Raw genomic sequence first — 21,427 nt, forward strand, 5'->3', positions numbered from 1 at the left:
GCTTTCAGCATTAATGGTGCCTTCACAGATGTGTAAGTTACCCATGTCTTGGGCACTAATACACCCCCATACCATCACAGATGCTGGCTTTTCAACTTTGCGCCTATAACAATCCGGAGGGTTCTTTTCCTCTTTGTTCCGGAGGATGCGACGTCCATAGTTTCCAAAAACAATTTAAAATGTGGACTCGTCAGACCACAGAACACTTTTCCACTTTGCATCAGTCCATCTTAGAGGAGCTCGGGCCCAGCGAAGACAGCTGCGTTTCTGGGTGTTGTTGATAAATGGCTTTCGCTTAGCATAGTAGAGTCTTAATTTTCACTTACAAATGTAGCGACAAATTGTAGTAACTGACAGTGGTTTTCTGAAGTGTTCCTGAGCCCATGTGGTGATATCCTTTTCACACTGATGTCGGTTTTTGATCCATTACCGCCTGAGGGATCAAAAGTCACGAGCATTCAGTGTTGGTTTTCAGGCTTGCTGCTTAGGTGCAGTGATTTCTCCAGATTCTCTGAAACTTTTGATGATATTACGGACCGTAGATGGTGAAATCCCTAAATTCCTTGCAATAGCTGGTTGAGAAATGTTGTTCTTAAACTGTTTGACAATTTGCTCACGCATGTGTTCACAAATTGGTGACCCTCGCCCCATCCTTGTTTGTGAATGACTGAGCATTTCATGGAAGCTGCTTTTATACCCAATCATGGCACCCACCTGTTCCCAATTAGCCTGTTCACCTGTGGGATGTTACAGATAAGTGTTTGATGAGCATTCCTCAACTTTCTCAGTCTTTTTTGCCACTTGTGCCAGCTTTTTTCAAAAGCAGGCATCAAATTCCGAATGAGCTAATATTTGCAAAAAATAAAGTTTCCAGTTCAAACATTAAAGGCCTACTGAAAGCCACTACTACCAACCACGCAGTCTGATAGTTTATATATCAATGATGAAATCTTAACATTGCAACACATGCCAATACGGCCGGGTTAACTTATAAAGTGCAATTTTAAAATTCCCGCCACACTTCCGGTTGAAAAACTCCTTTGGATATGATTTATGCGCGTGACGTCACAAAAGCAACGGAAGTGGTTGGACCCCATCGGACCCGATAGAAAAGCCTCTTGTTTTCTTCGACAAAATTCCACAGTATTCTGGACATCTGTGTTGGTGAATCTTTTGCAATTTGTTTAATGAACAATGGAGGCTGCAAAGAAGAACGTTGTAGGTGGGATCGATCGGTGTCTTAGCGGCTAAGTACAATACTTACAGCAACACAACAAGGACTACTTACTACGCCTAGCCGATGCTTGCCGCCAAACCCACGGATGAAGTCCTTCGTCGCACCGTTGATCGCTGGAACGCAGGTGAGCACGGCTGTTGATGGGAAGATGAGGGCTGGCTGGCGTAGGTGGAGCGCTAATGTTTTATCATAGTTCTGTGAGGTCCGGTTGCTAAGTTGCTAAATTAGCCTTTGCGTGGTTAGCAACAGCATTTTTAAGCCTTACCAGGCTGAGAATTTTTAACCGTGTAGTTACATGTCCATGGTTTAATAGTATTGTTGGTCTTCTGTCTATCCTTCCAGTCAGGGGTTTATTTATTTTGTTTCTATCTTCATTTGAGAACGATGCTATCACGTTAGCTCAGTAGCTAAGTGTGTCACCGATGTATTGTCTTGGAGATAAAAGTCACTTTAAATGTCCATTTCGCGTGCTCGACTCTCATTTTCAAGAGGATATAGTATCCGAGGTGGTTTAAAATACAAATCCGTGATCCACAATAGAAAAAGGAGAGAGTACATAGTTCTGTGAGGTCCAGTTGCTAAGTTGCTAAATTAGCCTTAGCGTCGTTAGCAACAGCATAGTTAAGCCTTACCAGGCTGAGAATTTTTAACCGTGTAGTTACATGTACATGGTTTAATAGTATTGTTGGTCTTCTGTCTATCCTTCCAGTCAGGGGTTTATTTATTTTGTTTCTATCTTCATTTGAGAACGATGCTATCATGTTAGTTCAGTAGCTAAGTGTGTCACCGATGTATTGTCTTGGAGATAAAAGTCACTTTAAATGTCCATTTCGCGTGCTCGACTCTCATTTTCAAGAGGATATAGTATCCGAGGTGGTTTAAAATACAAATCCGTGATCCACAATAGAAAAAGGAGAGTGTGGAATCCAAAGAGCCAGCTTGTACCTAAGTTACGGTCAGAGCGAAAAAAGATACGTCCATCACTGCCTCTCTAGTCCTTCACTGTAACGTTCCTCATCTACGAATCTTTCATCCTCGCTCAAATTAATGGGGTAATCGTCACTTTCTCGGTCCGAATCTCTCCCGCTTCATTGTAAACAATGGGGAATTGTGAGGAATACTAGCTCTTGTGACGTCACGCTACTTCCGGTACAGGCAAGGCTTTTTTTTATCAGCGAGCAAAAGTTGCGAACTTTATCGTTGATTTTCTCTACTAAATCCTTTCAGCAAAAATATGGCAATATCGCGAAATTATCAAGTATGACACATAGAATGGATCTGCTATTCCTGTTTAAATTTTAAAAAATCATTTCAGTAGGCCTTTAAGTCTCTTGTCTTTGCAGTCTATTCAATTGAATATAGGTTGAAAAGGATTTGCAAATCATTGTATTCTGTTTTTATTTACCATTTACACAACGTGCCAACTTCACTGGTTTTGGGTTTCTATATACAGTGTGAACTTTGTAAATATGACTGAATAATAAGCACGTATGTGTGCAATTTATTTGAGAAATACTGTGTCTTGTACAGTATGCTGTGTATGTTTATGCAACATCAGCTACTCTGTATACTGTACATAGTAGAGCACGGTCACTAGTTGACACCATGAATACAATAATGCTGTCATATCATGAATCACATATTTGATGATACTTCTTCACTATTCAGTCAAGTTGAAGTAATGTAACTTTTTTTGCTTCTACTTTGTAATGTTAAGGAATGAAATCAAAGCGAATATTTGTGTAGTATTTTGCTGCAGGTATGCACTGTATTGCCAAAAGTATTTGGCCACCTGCCTTGACTCACATATGAACTTGAAGTGCCATCCCATTCCTAACCCATAGGGTTCAATATGATGTTGGTCCACCTTTTGCAGCTATTACAGCTTCAACTCTTCTGGGAAGGCTGTCCACAAGGTTGCGGAGTGTCTTTATAGGAATTTTCCACCATTCTTCCAAAAGCACATTGGTGAGGTCACACACTGATGTTGGTCGAGAAGGCCTGGCTCTCAGTCTTCGTTCTAATTCATCCCAAAGGTGTTCTATCGGGTTCAGGTCAGGACTCTGTGCAGGCCAGTCAAGTTCATCCACACCAGACTCTGTCATCCATGTCTTTATGGACCTTGTTTGTGCACTGGTGCACAGTCATGTTGGAAGAGGAAGGGGCCCACTCCAAACTGTTCCCACAAGGTTGGGAGCATGGAATTGTCCAAAATGTTTTGGTATCCTGGAGCATTCAAAGTTCCTCTCACTGGAACTAAGGGGCCAAGCCCAACTCCTGAAAAACAACCCCACACCACAAATCCTCCTCCACCAAATTTCACACTCTGCACAATGCAGTCCGAAATGTACCGTTCTCCTGGCAACCTCCAAACCCAGACTGGTCCACCAGATTGCCAGATGGAAAAGTGTGATTCATCACTCCAGAGAAGGCGTCTTCACTGCTCTAGAGTCCAGTGGCGATGTGCTTTACACCAGTGGTCCCCAACCACCGATTGGTGTACGCAAGAAATTTAAAAAAAAAAAAAAAAAAAATTTTTTATTTTTTTTTTTAATTAAATCAACATAAAAAACACAATATATACATTATATATCAATATGGATCAATACAGTCTGCAGGGATGCAGTCCGTAAGCACACATGATTGTATTTCTTTATGAAAAAAAAAAAAAAAAAATCTCCCCCCCCCCCCCACCCGGTCCGTGGGACAAATTTTCAAGCGTTAACACCGCGGTCCCCAGCTACAAAAAGGTTGGGGACCACTGCTTTACACCACTGCATCCGACGCCTTGCATTGGCCTTGGTGATGTATGGCTTAGATGCATCTGCTCGGCCGTGGAAACCCATTCCATGAAGCTCTCTGCGTACTGTACGTGGGCTAATTGGAAGGTCACATGAAGTTTGGAGCTATGTAGCAACTGACTGTGCAGAAAGTCTTTGCACTATGCGCTTACAGCATCCGCTGACCCCTCTCTGTCAGTTTATGTTACCTACCACTTGGTGGCTAAGTTACTGTTGTTCCCAAACTCTTCACTTTTCTTATAATAAAGCCGACAGTTGAAGGAAATTTCACCACTGGATTTGTTGCACAGGTGGCATCCTATCACTGAGAGCGGCCCATTCTTTTACAAATGTTCGTAGAAACAGTCTCCATGCCTAAGTGCTTGATTTTCTACACCTGTGGCTGGGCCAAGTGATTAGGACACCTGATTCTCATCAATTGGATGGGTGGCCAAATACTTTTGGCAATATAGTGTATATACTGTACTATTTTTTTAATTTGATGCCATTTCTTTAAGTGTGCAATGTATGAAAATGATTATTGAAGGTAAAAGCGCACTTATATTGGATGTTATGAAACAGTACAGGTGTAGCTGGTGAAGTATTTGAAGTGTACAAAGTACACAGGTCGTGTACCAAAGTGCACTGCAATGACAGGAACAAGTGTTCATTGATTAATAATAATGCTTTTACAACACCTCCTTTATCAATGAGCCATTGTTGTTTCCTTTGTTGACGTTCCCTCATGCGCTGATATTAACTCAATAAGCATTCCTTCTTTATCAGTTGCACTTTGTCACCGTCTAGAAGTCATTGAAGAGAAATATATAAATTTGCTCCAAGTGGTGACATTTTTGCATTGGTGCCTGCGCTCCTCTCCAGGAAAGGTAAAGCTTCATCGCCCCAGCAGGTTTCTGTCAAACAGCACCATGGCCAAAATGCTAACAGGTATGATTCTACTGTACAGTATGTCACTCACTCCTAATAGTAATGAAGTCAACACAACAAGAGTGGTTATCAATATCAATGCGTATTAGAATGTATATACAAAAATACTGAGCTGTACGATGTGTTCCTACAGGTCTGGGTCTTCTTCTGATGCTGCACATCGGTAAGTCCTATTAAGTATCAAAATTATTAAACAGATATTTAGAGATTCTACAGATAATGTGGTTGTGGACAAATAAAAGAATATGGGTGTTCTCCTGAGAATATTGTGATAATCTGTGCAATAAAGTTTTTTCATAGGGATATACGATCGTCAATGTATATGTGTGTGTGTATATATATATATATATATATATATATATATATATATATATATATATATATATATATATATATATATATATATATATATATATATATATATATATAGTCGAGTTTTCTGTGGTTTATCCGTTATACAGTAGAGCGGAATATATGTTAGGTCAGGAAAAAACACAGAGGCTACTTCATCCCGACAAGCCTGTTTCACAGGTTTCCCTGCTCTTCAGGGGATTTTACCTTTTACCTTTTTACCTTCAATAAAAAAAATCCCCTGAAGAGCAGGAAAACCTGCGAAACAGGCTTGTAAGGATGAAATAGCCTCCATGTTTTTTCCTGACCTAACGTGTGTATATATATATATATATATATATATATGTATAGTACAGCCCAAAAGTTTGGACACACCTTCTCCTCATTCTATGCGTTTTCTTTATTTTCATGACTATTTACATTGTAGATTGTCACTGAATGCATCAAAATTATGAATGAACACATGTGCAGTTATGTACTTGACACAAAAAAGGTGAAATAACTGAAAATATATTCTAGTTTCTTCAAAATAGCCACCCTTTGCTCTGATTACTGCTTTGCACACTCTTGGCATTCTCTCCATGAGCTTCAAGCACGTCTGTGAAGTGAAAAACCATTTCAGGTGACTACCTCTTGAAGCTCATCGAGAGAATGCCAAGAGTGTGCGAAAAAGTAAGCAGAGCAGAACAGTTTTAGTCACACTGCGTTTGCTAAATAATTATGTTTGTGTTTCTCCTTCCGGTATTGTGCTGGTTCTGATGATCAGCATATATTCTGCATATTCATGAAGACACACGCGGTAAATGGATTGCGTTAACTAGCACTAGCTTAGTAGATCAGCTTTGCGTGTGATATCAAGTTTGCACATGTTTTGATACACTAAAAACCTTTAATAAGTCAGGCCCTATATGTTTTAAGCAACAAATTGGGCTTTGTCCAGACTGGCTGGCTCCAAGGCTAGAGTTATGAAGAGTGGGGGTGTTCAAGTAAAAGGTATTTAAGGACAGTGGTCCGCGAGGAGAAGAGTTATCAGGCCCATACTCTTTCTCCTGGACGCTGCAGTTCCAGTCTGAGGCTCGTTGAAACAAATAAAGCTTTTTGTTCGACGATTCCTCGTTGGCGTCTTCCTGGCTCATCACCCATCACACGACCAACAAATATACCACATTACCATATGCGCATGCAGTCTTAGTAGATCACCTGCAACATGTAGTAGTAACTTTGCACACGCTGCATTTAGCACTTCGTAGCCTTGGAACATAAGACATAAAAGACATGTCCGGTCTCTCATCAGCCACTTCCAGCAAGTTGGTGTGTCACATGACCAACTGGGCCCAGTACAGGCCCGGCAATGGAAAGTTCACCGCAGACAACATCGACCCCTTCCTGTGCACGCACGTCATCTACGCTCTGGCCACCATCAACAGCTTTAACCAGATCAACACCATCGAGTGGAACGACGTGCAGCAGTTCAACAGACTCAACAACCTGAAAAATGTGTAAGTTCTTGTCGGCGAGGACGTACTTAAACATCTCAAGGATCATTTTGACGTTTGTTTTCATCTTGGATGTGGTTAGAAACCCTGCACTGAAGACTCTGTTGTCCGTTGGAGGAACAGTCAATGGAATGAGTCCGTAAGTCTGGTTCGAACAGTCCAACATTCTTCTCATTCTGTTCGGACCCACGCTCTACTTTTGTGTCCCCTCCCCCGACCCCCCAGATTCATCGCCATGGTCGGCAGACCCGAGACCCGCGATGTCTTCGTCAAGTCGGCCATTAACTTCCTGCGAACTCATAACTTTGACGGCCTGAACCTGGCTTGGGAATATCCCGCACACAACGGCAGCCCAAACGAGGACAGAGAACGATTCACGCTGCTGGTCAAGGTTTGATTGATTGATTGATTGATTGATTGAAACTTTTATCAGTAGATTGCACAGTACATTACATATTCCGTACAATTGACCACTAAATGGTAACACCCGAATAAGTTTTTCAACTTGTTTAAGTCGGGGTCCACGTTAATCAATTCATGGTATAAGTTAGCATGTGCAAGGATCACATACGGCAGGGGTGTCCAAACTTTTTCCACTCCTTTTTCAAACCATAACAAAATATATGCATTTTTATTTATTTTACCTTTAGGGGTCCCGGGGACCATAAAGGGTCTCAGTCATTAAAATGTTAAAAATAAGTCAGATTATTATTTTTTTTAAATTATTTAACGCTTACAGTAAATCTCTATATCAACTTCAAGTTGATATAAAGTAATACAAATTTTAAAAAAATGTTTTGTGGCTTTTCTGTCAAAAACAACTTAGTTTTTTTATAGTAAAACTGAAATATGCAGTATTTAGTAATTAGAGCCCTAAAAGATCAATAATGCAGGACACCATTGATTTTAATTATTTTATATTTTTGAGTAATCACAGTGAAAAGATCAATAAAAAATCACTAAATATATTTGGGATCCAAAAGGTGCCCCACTCATAAAGTGATACATTTTTATTAGGTTTTTCTTTTACTTTCAACACTTAAGTTACGAGATCAACTTCAGATATATCTATCGATTTTATGCTGGAACTATTATTTTGTTTGTTTTATGCGCTTTTGTCAAAGAAAACTTTGATGTTTTTGTATGGCTACTACACAATATATGCAATATTTACCACATAAAACATTTTAAAGTGAAATATTTGAAGTAATTGGAGCCCTGAAAATAATTCATTATAACATAGATTTTTTTGTCATTATTTTTTTTTTTTTTGAGCAATGGCAAGAAAAGAAAAATGAAGAAAGACAAAAAAAAAAAAAAACAGCCTGCATGGCAGCTTTTGTGTCAACATTGTACCTTTTTCTCGTTAGATTTCACCTCATTCCACTTTTTTTAATGTTCCTTTTTATTTTTACAATAGTATTTCCAGAATGGAATGGCCCCCGGGCCGCACTTTGGACACCCCTGACATACGGTGATACCTCAACTTACGAACTTGAAGGAAAAGTGCATTTTTTTGAAAAATGTTGCATCGTCCACAGTCCCAATATGAGACAAGAACACACGTCTTAACCTTTAATTTAAATATTGAAAAACTGCTAGTACAAGGCGGCTAACAATGCAGGTAACGGGATTAATCCATTCTGCCTATAAAGCGCTCTAAAAAAACATCCAAAAACTGCCGACAAAGCTCCATTTACATGCAGTAACTTACATATTAACCATCATCATCGAACGAGTATGACGATCCTCCTGGTAGGGGTGTATCCCTTTATGAAGGATGCTTGTGCTTGACTTAGTTTAACGTGGGGAGACTGGTGCACAGACAGTCACCACACGATCCTTGACAGAATCGGGTCAGGGTCCAGTGGCATGGAGTCCGAGACGACCGGAGACCCTTTTCTGCTGCAGCCTTCTTCCGCCATCGCAGCCGTTGTGGTAGTTCTTAAAATCTACCGTCTTCCGCCTGCTCCGCCGTCGAGGTCTACATATTAACCAAGCTATAGCGACATTGTTATTGTAAGAGCTAGGTTATAAATCATGCAATTTCATGCATTGAAAGTTATTTTAAAAAGTCTGTGTTCTGGATATAAACTGTTGTTGAGGAAATACGCCCTTAAGCAAACGTCGGGTCATTTTGTGTAGGAGTTGTCCGCAGCTTTTGAGAAGGATGCCGTAGACTCCAGGAAGACTCAGCTGTTGCTGTCAGCCAACGTGGCGTCAGTCAGATCCAACATTGACAGAGCCTATGAGGTCGACCAGATTGCGACGTAAGTTGGAATCAGGACTTCTTGACTTCGCACTTCGCACACAAGTAGAATAGAACTGAACATTTCTGCGGAATGGACTGAGAGAAAAAACATTTTTCCACCGCAGATATTTGGACTTCATCAACCTGATGACGTACGACTTCCACGGACACTGGGAGGATTCTACCGGACACAACAGTCCTTTGTATGGGAGCTCCATGGACCTTGGGTCTCAAATCCATCACAATATCGTAAGGAACACACCATTTACTGCATTTCTCATTATTTCAATAACCAAGAGAAGTTACATAGGGATGTTTTTCTTTGTTAAACTGGGACTGGATTTGATAAGATTAGATAACAATATTATGTTTCTCTGGGATATTCCCTTACATTTGACTTGATACAGCAAATGTGTGAAATTGTGCTATCCAGATATAATATCAACTCACAATATTACATTGCGACATTTTTTTACAAGAAAAAAAATCCACGGGAATGAATGATGAATGCATGATGTATGAAAAATTAATGAATGATGAATGATTGATTTATGATAATAAATGAATCAATTAATGATTAATGAATGATTGAATGAATTACAATTGTTTGATTGAATGAATGATTGAAAGAATAATTTAATGTTTGAATTAATTAATTATTGAATGAATGAATGATGAATGATTGATTGAACGTTTGAATGAATTAATGATTACTGAATGATTGAATGAATTAAGGACGAATAATTGAATGTTTGAATGAATGAATGATTGATTGAATGAATTAAGGACGAATAATTGAATGTTTGAATGAATGAATGATTGAATGAAGGAATGAGGAATGAATAATTGAATGCATGAATCAATGAATGATAAATGAATGAGTGATTGAATGAATGACAATTGTTTGACTGAATGAATGAGTTTGACTGAATGAATGAATGATTGAAAGAATAATTTAATGTTTGAATGAATGAATGATTGAAAGAATGAAGGAATGATGAATGAATGATGAATGATTGATTGAATGATGAATAGATGAATAATTAATCAATTATTGAATGAATGAATGAATGATGAATGAATAATTGAATGCATACTGAATGATTTATTGAATGTGGCGCTAATTAATTTAAAACCTCCTGTCACTCCGGCGTTTACCGGAAGCCTGCGGGATGGCTGTGCATGCGCTAATTATTTTAAAACCTCTTCTCTCTCCGGCGTTTACCAAAAGGAATGCGGTAAATTTAGGCGTGCGCTTTGAGTGTGATGTAAGCATACCATCTTGAAAAGCACATTTAATAAAAAAAACGTTATTATGGTCTTACCTGTACTTATAAATGGAGTCCATTTGCAGCTCCTTCTGACCAAAAGCATCGATAACTTGTTTATAGAAGTCTTCCTTATTTTCTTTCTTCAGTTTTAAAAGTCTCTCTGTCTCGATGGAGATATTCCTTTAATTATTACCTCCTGCTTTGATTGAAAGTCCAGTTTAGAAAACTGTTTTATTTTAGATACCGGTATGTAATCCTCCATGTTAAAAGTTCAGGCGAGAGGAAAAAAAAGACGATCTGTTGCTGCGTGTTGTCACTTCTTCTGCAGTACCAAAAGTCGCAAGAAGGATCACTAGCGCCCTCTACCACCAGGAGGCGGGAGTCATTTAATGACTCATACCATATTTGACACACGCAGATACGGTATATTAATAAAACACAGCTGCTTACTGTTCTTTTTAGCATACCGTACCGGTATTCAATAGCTTGGACCTTAAATCCTACTGAATAGCTCTTTATCTTTTTTCCTTTGTGCGATTGCAAACTACTGAAATCAGCTTCCTCCATTTTGAAAATGAGGACAGGTAAATCGTCACTCGTGACGTAACGAATTTGACCCGGCGGAAGTTCTAGACATATGCTAAATATTTTGCGAAACGAGTTTGACCCGGCGAAAATTATAGACATGTGATAATAAAATTAATATTTTGCTAAACGAATTTGATCCGGCGTTAATAATGAACCGGCGATAAGGCCAAGCATGCGTTAATTATTTTGAGAAACGAGTTTGACCCGGCAGTAATTCTAGACGTGCGAATACTATATTCCCTGCGCCAATTCAAGGAAATACGGTATGTTAATGAGTTAGATAAATGTTAATAGGTTACTTTGACCTAAATTAAGTGGAAGATTCTCATAATGTTAAAGACAAACCGTATTTACAGTAGAATGTCGTAAACATGTTTTTATTATCCTCTTGCTATGAAAATATTCCATTCATAATTATTCATTCCTACTTTGCGAAATGTCATTTTCCACAATCAGGTGCAGATCCAATTAACAGCGATGAATGAGGATTTACTATACTTTGATATGATATGTTAATGTTACGTATATGTTCATGGCTAGGTTCATGTTTTAAGTTAGGTCATGTTTAGTTAACATGTTTATGCTAAGAATTGTATTCATTTTGGACATGTTGTAGCTTTATTTGAAGAGCATGAAACATACTGTGAACAATGTATGTCCTTTTCCAAAATGCTAGAACTCCTCTGTGTCTCACTGGTTGGACCTTGGAGCTCCAGCTGAGAAGCTGCTGCTGGGTCTGCCAACGTACGGCAGAACTTACCGCCTAAGCACTGCTGCTAGCGGCCTGGGAGCACCCAGCAACGGACCGGCCGACGCCGGGCCGTACACTCGCACTGCTGGTTTCTGGTCCTACTATGAGGTCAGTTTGGGCTCAAAAATTGTGGACTTCCACTGACAAAATGTAAATCATGTATTAATTAGTGCACATCACTCCTATTGCACTTGGATATTGTACTGTTTACGTTTGATTAGCGCTTGTTGTCGCAGAATAATAAGTCACAAATCCAAATTCGGGGATCCTGAATCAGCCACTCCCATTTCTGACATTTCCTGAAAGTTTCATTAAAATCATAAAAGAAATGGAGTGTGGAGCTGTGGGTGGAGGCGGGGCCACTAGCATAAACACACATAGAAGTTGAAGCGTGTAACATAAACCGAAGGTAAGGAAAGCTAACAATTCATAACGTAATGTGACATGTAAAGTAAAATCATGTAACGTAACCCAATGTAACGTAACCCAATGTAACATAACGTAAACATAGGCTGCGACAACGTAATGCAAGGTTAAACGGTAACATAACGTAATGTAACTTAACGTAATGTTACATAATATAACGTAACGTAATGTAACGTAATGCAACGTAACATAACGTAAACATAAGGTGCGACAACGTAATGCAAGGTTAAATGGTAACATGATATAACGTAACATGATATAACGTAACATGATATAACGTAACATGATATAACGTAACATAATGTAACGTAATGTAATGTAACATACCATAAACATAAACTGCAACAACGTAATGCAAGGTTAAATGGTAACATAACATAACGTAACGTATCGTAATATAACTTCATGTAATTATAACATAACGTAAACATAAGATGCGACAACGTAATGCAAGGTTAAACGGTAACATGACGTAACGTGACATAATATAACGTAACGTAACATAATGTAACGTAACATAATGTAATGTAACGTATGGTAGTATAACATTACGTAAACATAAGCTGCGACAACGTAATGCAAGGTTAAATGGTAACAACGTAATGTAACATGATATAATGTAACATGATATAACGTAACATGATACAACATAACACAATGTAATGTAACATTATGTAATGTAATGTAATGTAACATACCATAAACATAAGCTGCAACAACGTAATGTAAGGGCAAACGGTAACATAACGTAACGTAACATAAGGTAACGTAACATAATGTAACTTCATGTAATGTAACATAACGTAAACATAAGCTGCGACAACGTAATGCAAGGTTAAACGGTAACATAACGTAATGTAACATAACGTAATGTAACATAATATAACGTAACATAATGTAACGTAATGCAACGTAACATAACGTAAACATAAGGTGCGACAACGTAATGCAAGGTTAAATGGTAACATGATATAACGTAACATGATATAACGTAACATGATATAACGTAACATAATGTAACGTAATGTAATGTAACATACCATAAACATAAGCTGCAACAACGTAATGCAAGGTTAAATGGTAACATAACATAACGTAACGTAACGTAATGTAACTTCATGTAATTATAACATGACGTAAACATAAGATGCGACAACGTAATGCAAGGTTAAACGGTAACATGACGTAACGTGACATAATGTAACGTAACGTAACATAATGTAACGTAACATAATGTAACGTAACATAATGTAATGTAACGTATTGTAGTATAACATTACGTAAACATAAGCTGCGACAACGTAATGCAAGGTTAAATGGTAACAACGTAATGTAACATGATATAACGTAACATGATATAACGTAACATGATACAACATAACACAATGTAATGTAACATTATGTAATGTAATGTAATGTAACATACCATAAACATAAGCTGCAACAACGTAATGTAAGGTTAAACGGTAACATAACGTAACGTAACATAATGTAACGTAACATAATGTAATGTAACATAATGTAGCGTACATAAGAACACCTGGATCATGTCTAGACACATTTAATCAAAAATTGGACTATTTGTTTAATAAGTCAAACAAGCTCCATATTGTGTGCGGTGATTTTAATATTAATCTTCTGAATCCCATGGACAGTACCAAAACAACCGATTTTATAACAGGATTGTACAGTAATAATTTTTTTCCCCTTATCATAAAACCTACCAGAATAACAGTAGACTTTGCCACACTGGTAGATAACATTTTCACCAATCAACCTGAGAATCAAATAACAGCAGGACTACTACTCAATGACATAAGTGATCATCTACCTGTATTCAGTATTTTCCACAATTTCTTTGATCAGAGAGGGACCAAAAAAGCAGTTCAATATAGATTTGTTAGACATCAAACGCCAGAAACTATGGCAGCATTCGAGTCTGAGTTATGTGCTCAAGACTGGGGGGAGGTTTACACCTCCACAGACCCAGATGAGGCATACGAACATTTTCTCAACATTTTCATAACATTGTATGATAAGCACTGTCCAATGAAAAAACATTACATTAAGGACAGCACTGTTAAGGACAAACCATGGATCACAAAGGGACTGTTGAAGTCCTGCAAAAAGAACAATTATCTTTACAGAAGACATTTAAAGCACAGAACCAAAGAAACTGAACACAAATATAAAACGTATAAAAATAAGTTAACACAAATAATAAAGCACAGCAAAAGAACATTTTACTGTAACCTTTTAGAACAACATAAAAATAGCATCCAGGGTACGTGGAAAGTTTTGAATGGTATCATTAAAAAAAACATGACAAATAAGGAAACTCCAAGCTATTTCATAGAAAATAATCAAACTATAAATGACTCTAAGGAAATAACGGATGCTTTTAACACCTTCTTTGTGAATGTTGGACCTAATTTAGCAAATGAAATTGTACAACCCGAAAACAGTGTCAAATTTAATGAACATACCATTCAAAGCAACTTAGAATCGTTTTTTATTTCCCCCGTTCACGAAAGTGAAATCACAGAAATTGTAAATTCTCAAGAAAACAAGAAGTCAACAGACTGCTGTGACTTGGACTTTTCTCTGATCAGGGAAATTGTTGATTTTATAGCTGTTCCCTTCACTTATGTATGTAATATTTCTTTTATAAAAGGTGTTTTCCCAAAGAAAATGAAAACGGCAAAAGTTATTCCCATCTTCAAAAGTGGAGATAAGCATCAGTTCACCAACTATAGGCCTATTTCTATACTCTCACAATTTTCAAAAATCCTTGAAAAATTATTTGTGTCAAGATTAGACAGTTTTATTGACAAGCATCACTTGCTAAGTGAACACCAATACGGTTTTCGACCAAACAGGTCCTCTTCCATGGCAGTGATGGAACTAGTTGAGAAGGTAACCACTGCAATTGATAAGAGGGAGTTTGTTGTTGGCGTTTTTATTGACCTGAGCAAGGCCTTTGACACCATCGATCATACATTGCTTTTAAACAAAATGCAGAGGTATGGTTTTAGAGGTCTTGCTCATGATTGGTTGAAAAGTTATCTTGGTGGCAGAGAACAGTACGTGCATATGAATAATGTAGATTCAGATAAAAAGATTATAACACATGGAGTACCCCAAGGTTCTGTACTGGGACCAAAATTGTTTTTATTGTACATTAATGATATCTGTAAAATCTTTAAAAAACTCAAATGTATTCTCTTTGCTGATGATACAAGTCTGTACTGTTCTGGGCAAGACCTTGGCCATCTCTTAGGGACTGTAGAGAGTGAACTCCACATACTAAAGCAATGGTTTGATGCCAATAAACTATCAATCAACCTAAATAAAACAAAGTATATAATTTTTGGAAATAGGAAAAATAACAAACAGTGTCATATAAGAATTGATGATATGGAGATAGAAAGGGTGTATTCAACAAAATTTTTGGGAATCCATATAGATGATAAATTAAATTGGAAACTGCACATAAATATACTTAAGACAAAGATGGCAAAAAATATTGCTATGTTACATAAAATCAAAAACTCCGTAAATCAAAAGGCTCTTATCGTGTTATATAATTCTTTTGTACTCCCTTATCTTAATTATTGTGTCGAAATCTGGGGTAACAATTACAAAACAAAAATTAAACCTATATTCTTACTTCAAAAGAAAGCGATTAGAATTGTAAATTATGCAGATTATCATAACCATACCAATGCTCTGTTTATTAAATTAAAAACATTAAAACTGCACGATCTTGTTGACCTCAACACTGCTATTGTGACGTACAAAGCTCATAACCACATGCTGCCTGGGTGTCTACAGGAGAGGTTTAAACCCAGAGAGAATCCCTATGACCTCAGAGGTTCAGCTGTCTTCCAGAAAGCTAAGATAAGAACAATCTTAAAAAGTAGATGTGTTTCTGTCAGGGGGGTTCAACTGTGGAACAGCTTGGATTATTCCTTAAAATAATCCAGTTCTATTCACACATTTAAAAAACAATTTAAGACCAATGTCTTGAAAAAATATATCACTCTTGAATCAACACATTAGTTAATACTATGATCAATGTTAATTCAAATACTAAATGTGGGTTATAAATAATAATGGAAGTACAATTGTTTGTATATAGTATATAAATTGGTACAAAGGTTTAACATGTCTACAAGGATATTTCACATGCCTTTACTGTGTATATAATTGAACTGTGTTTATGTTATGTATAATGTGTATTTATAATATGTTGTACAAAGGACATTCAATAATTTTCGTAAGTTTATTTTGTACTTGACATTGTTTATAGGGTTAGGCGCAATAAGTGTTCAACTTCAGCCTAAACCCTTTCGGTCTGCAACATTTTCATTTTCAATTTATGAATGTACAGCTGTTTGTTTATTTTGTTGACGATTGACCGAAGAATAATAAACTTGAAACTTGAACTAAACATAAGCTGCAACAACGTAATGCAAGGTTAAATGGTAACAACGTAATGTAACATGATATAATGTAACATGATATAACGTAACATGATACAACATAACACAATGTAATGTAACATTATGTAATGTAATGTAATGTAACATACCATAAACATAAGCTGCAACAACGTAATGTAAGGTTAAACGGTAACATAACGTAACGTAACATAATGTAACGTAACATAATGTAACTTCATGTAATGTAACAACGTAAACATAAGCTGCGACAACGTAATGCAAGGTTAAACGGTAACGTAATGCAACGTGACATAATGTAACGTAACATAATTTAATGTAACATACTGTTATGTAACATAATATAGCGTATTGTAATATAACATTACGTAAACATAAGCTGCGACAACATAATGCAAGGTTAAACGGTAAGATAACGTAACGTAACATAATGTAATGTTACATAATTTAACATAATGTAACGTAACATAATGTAACATAACATAACGTAAACATAAGGTGCAACAACGTAATACAAGGTCAAACTGTAACATAACGCAACGTGACATAATGTAGTAACATAATGTAACGTAACATAATGTAATGTAACATAATGTAGCGTATGGTAATATAACGTTACGTAAACATAAGCTGCGACAACGTAATGCAAGGTTAAACGGTAAGATAAAGTAACGTAACAAAATGTAATGTAACATAATGTAACGTAACATAACATAATGTAACGTAACATAATGTAAACATAAGGTGCGACAACGTAATGCAAGGTCAAATGGGAACATAATGTAACGTTGCATAATGTAATGTTGCAAAACACAATGTTGCAACATTACATTGCGTACCATATTGTAACATAACGCAACTTGACATGACGTGGCGTATAAATTAACTAAAGTTACTAACTAGGGGTAAGGTAACGTAACAATATATAACAAAATATAATGTTACGTAATAAAGTATTGTAACATAAAGTAACGTCACATGACATGGCATGCAAACAAACTAATTAAAGTTACTGATTAGGGGTAATGTAACAATTCATAGCAAAACGTAAGGCCATGTAAAGTAAGACGTAACATAAGTAACTAACTAAAAAAAACGAACGTAACTAACAGCACATGAACATGCAGTGGTCCAAAAAGAGTGTCGGACAAGGAAGTGATGTTGATGTTTGTTACGTTCCAGGCGTGTAGCTTCCTCACCAGCGCTACCGTGGGATGGATCGAGCAGCAGAGTGTTCCTTTCGCCACTTTTGGCAGCGCTTGGCTGGGCTATGATGACCTGCGCAGCTTCTCTTCCAAGGTAATGACAGCATCAATCATCCGCAGGGAGGCTGGAGCCTACCCCAATCTTGTTTTTCTTTGGCTTGAATATAAATAAACTAGTGCCCTAAGGGGAATTTTATTTTAAACACCCCCACCCTTTTTTCACCCACACACATTTTTACACTTTTTATTTATGTAAAACGATCTTTATACTTTTTTAATCAAACGTGTACTAAAAAAAATGAATGGGAAGTGCAAAAAAAAAAAAAATTGTAACCATATTCTGCATATTTTGGGCCTGAAATTGTGAATTGAAGTGAATTATATGTCTTATATGTATCACATTTGTCTTATTTTCTGTACTTTAGGTGCAGTTTATGACAGGCGTCAACATGGGAGGTGCTCATGTGTGGACTCTGGACATGGACGACTTCAGTGGCTCCTTCTGTGGGGCTGGAGCCTACCCTCTCATCTCCCACCTCAGGACCTCAATGGGTGATTATTGCCATTGATTATATTATTATATTATTATTGTGCTGATTGATTATATTATTATTTTGCTGATTGGTTATATAATTATTGTGTGTATGCTGAAAAGCCAATGTTCAAGACGAACATTTTTTCATTTTCCAAAAATTCCCACATTTTCATAAATTCACATTTTGCGGGACATTTTTCCCATTCAAAATGAATTAATTGAAACCATCAAACACATTCAACCCATCCTGGAAATTCAAGGTAATTAAAAAAATTAAAAAAAAATAAAAATGTGCAGCTCCTTTAAAAGCTAATGGCTAATTCTGCAGGTACAGTATACACCTAAGAGTCAAATATTTTGTTAATTTCACACATGCTAACTGTTAGCGTGCTAAATACTTTTTAGAACATTTTGCAGGAATACACCGAAGAGTCAACTATTTTATATTTCATACATGCTAACTGTTACCGTGCTAGTGTTTTATCCAATTTTGCAGGTATACATTTTAGATTTTACTAATTTTGTTATTTCAGACATGCATGTGCATGTTAGCATGTTAATGGTAAAATGCTAGATTTTTTTTAGCTAATTTCAGTCACTTATCTTATTTTGTACATGCTAATTGCTTTTTCGCTCATTTTACAGGTAGAGTCAAATATTTTGTTATGTTATTTTACACATGTCAACCACATTTTAGCTAATTTTGCAGGAATACACTATAAGGGTGAAATATTTTGTTATTTCATATATGCTAACTGTTAGCATGTTAATGGTAGCATGTTAGATTCTTTAAGCTAATTTCAGTCAAATATCTTATTTTGTACATACTAATTGCCTTTTTGCTAATCTTACAGGGAGAGTCAAATATTTTGTTATGTTATTTTACACATGCTAACCACATTTTAGCTAATATTGCAGGAATACACTATAAGGGTGAAATATTTTGTTATTTCATACATGTTAACTGTTAGCATGTTAATGGTAGCATGTTAGATATTTTCTAAGATAATTTCAGTCAAATATCTTATTTTGTACATGCTAATTGTCTTTTCACTAATTTTACAGGTAGAGTAAAATAATTTGTTATGTTATTTGACACATGCTAACCACATTTTAATTAATTTTGCAGAAATACACTATAAGGGTGAAATATTTTGTTATTTCATATATGCTAACTGTTAGCATGTTAATGGTAGCATGTGAGATTTTTTTAGCTAATTTCAGTCCATTATCTTATTTTGTACATGCTAATTTTACAGGTAGAGTCAAATATTTTGTTATGTTATTTTACACATGCTAACCACATCTTAGCAAATTTTGCAGGAATATACTATAAGGGTGAAATATTGTGTTATTTCATATATGCTAACTGTTAGCATGTTAATGGCAGCATGCGAGATTCTTTAAGCTAATTTCAGTCAAATATCTTATTTTGTACATGCTAATTGCTTTTTTGCTAATTTTACAGGTAGAGTCAAATATTTTGTTGTTAGCTTACACATGCTAACCACTTTTTAGCTAATTTTGCAGGAATACACTAGTAGGGTGAAATATGTTGTTATTTCATATATGCTAACTGTTAGCATGTCTTTTTTTAGGTATACAATTAAGTTGTATATTTTGTACACGCTATGTAACTTTTAGCATTTCAGTTCCGCTTTCCAGCATTCACACGCAATTTCTACCAAAACGCCTTTTTTCTAGTTATCATAGTCTATGTTCATGTTCCGACGGATATCAATGGCATGGTCAATATCGACAAATACAAGATATTACATGTCAAATGAAACTAAATATTTAAAGAAATGTATCATTTGAAACGTAAGATAGTAAATAGTAAGATAGTCAATTGAATGTAGTTCTTTGTCATTGCTTTCTTTAAGACAACAAAATCACAGTTTAGCAGCACTGAAAATATCATCATTATCATAAAAAATAACCAATTAGTAAAAACTAGAGAGGTTTTTCTCGGTATTTCTAAATATCTTCCATGTGTGCAGGTTTCCCCCCTAAACCGACCACCACGCCGGCTCCCACCACCACTAGGGACCCCATCGCCGCCTTCTGTCATGGCCGTCCTGATGGCCTGTACGTGAACTCGGCTGACAAGAGCACCTACTTCCAGTGCTTCCAGGGCAACACGTACCTGCACCGCTGTCAGCCAGGCCTCATCTACTACGACTCCTGCAAGTGCTGCAACTGGCCTTGATATCGTCAGTGTTCTTAGTGCTGACTCATGGATCTCATCAATGTTGTTAGTATTGACTGAAAAGTAGGAAAACATTTCACAGCCTTTCAAAGACGCAATAAAATGCATTCATTCAAAAACCAAAAGAACTGTAATGTTTAATTTATTATTGTACCAAGAATTTTGGTATCGACATGATACCAAGAAAATACCGCTGATACTCATACTATTATACAAACCCCAAAACCAGTGAAGTTGGCATGGTGTTTAAATGGTAAATAAAAACAGAATACAATGATTTGCAAATCCTTTTCAACCTATATTCAATTGAATAGACTGCAAAGATAAGATATTTAACGTTCGAACTGCTAAACTTTCAAAAAATGGCAAAAAAGACTGATAAAGTTGAGGAATGCTCATCAAACACTTATTTGGAACATCCCACAGGTGAACAGGCTAATTGGGAACAGGTGGGTGCCATGATTGGGTATAAAAGCAGCTTCCATGAAATGCTCAGTCATTCACAAACAAGGATGGGGCGAGGGTCTCCACTTTGCAGAGGTGGGACCAAGTCATTGCTTTGCAAGTCACAAGTAAGTCTCAAGTCTTTGCCCTCAAGTCTCGAGTCAAGTCCCGAGTCAAGACAGGCAAGTCCCGAGTCAAGTCCAAAGTCAAGACTGGAAAGTCTCAAGTCAAGTCACAAGTCCTGCATTTTTAGTTTCGAGTCCTTTCAAGTCCTTTTAACCACAGACTAATATTTTTGCACAGATTGTGTATGCTTTTAAACCGCTGTATTTATTTATTAAAACAAGTGCATTTGAAATAGCAGGAAAAAAAATAGTACTGACATTGCAATTCATAATAGCACTATTAACCAGTCATTTTAATAGTTTAAACAATTTTAAACATTTAACTCATTCCTTTACAGAATAAACAC

General features: G+C 36.6%; 1 protein-coding gene across 1 annotated transcript; it reads left to right on the forward strand.

Moving 5' to 3' along the window:
• The first annotated feature begins 1,229 nt into the window (after positions 1-1,229).
• LOC133643487 (acidic mammalian chitinase-like) lies at positions 1,230-20,601 on the forward strand. Its single transcript, XM_062038101.1, has 12 exons — positions 1,230-1,361; positions 4,900-4,965; positions 5,099-5,128; positions 6,611-6,815; positions 6,895-6,951; positions 7,038-7,203; positions 8,958-9,082; positions 9,189-9,312; positions 11,599-11,781; positions 17,745-17,861; positions 18,193-18,319; positions 20,303-20,601. Exons 1-12 carry the CDS (start codon positions 1,301-1,303, stop codon positions 20,509-20,511), a joined length of 1,470 nt encoding a protein of 489 aa, XP_061894085.1. The 5' UTR covers positions 1,230-1,300; the 3' UTR covers positions 20,512-20,601.
• Positions 20,602-21,427: the final 826 nt, after the last annotated feature.

This window comes from Entelurus aequoreus, linkage group LG26, assembly GCF_033978785.1.
Source record: "Entelurus aequoreus isolate RoL-2023_Sb linkage group LG26, RoL_Eaeq_v1.1, whole genome shotgun sequence".
NCBI classification, from domain to species: Eukaryota; Metazoa; Chordata; class Actinopteri; order Syngnathiformes; family Syngnathidae; genus Entelurus; species Entelurus aequoreus.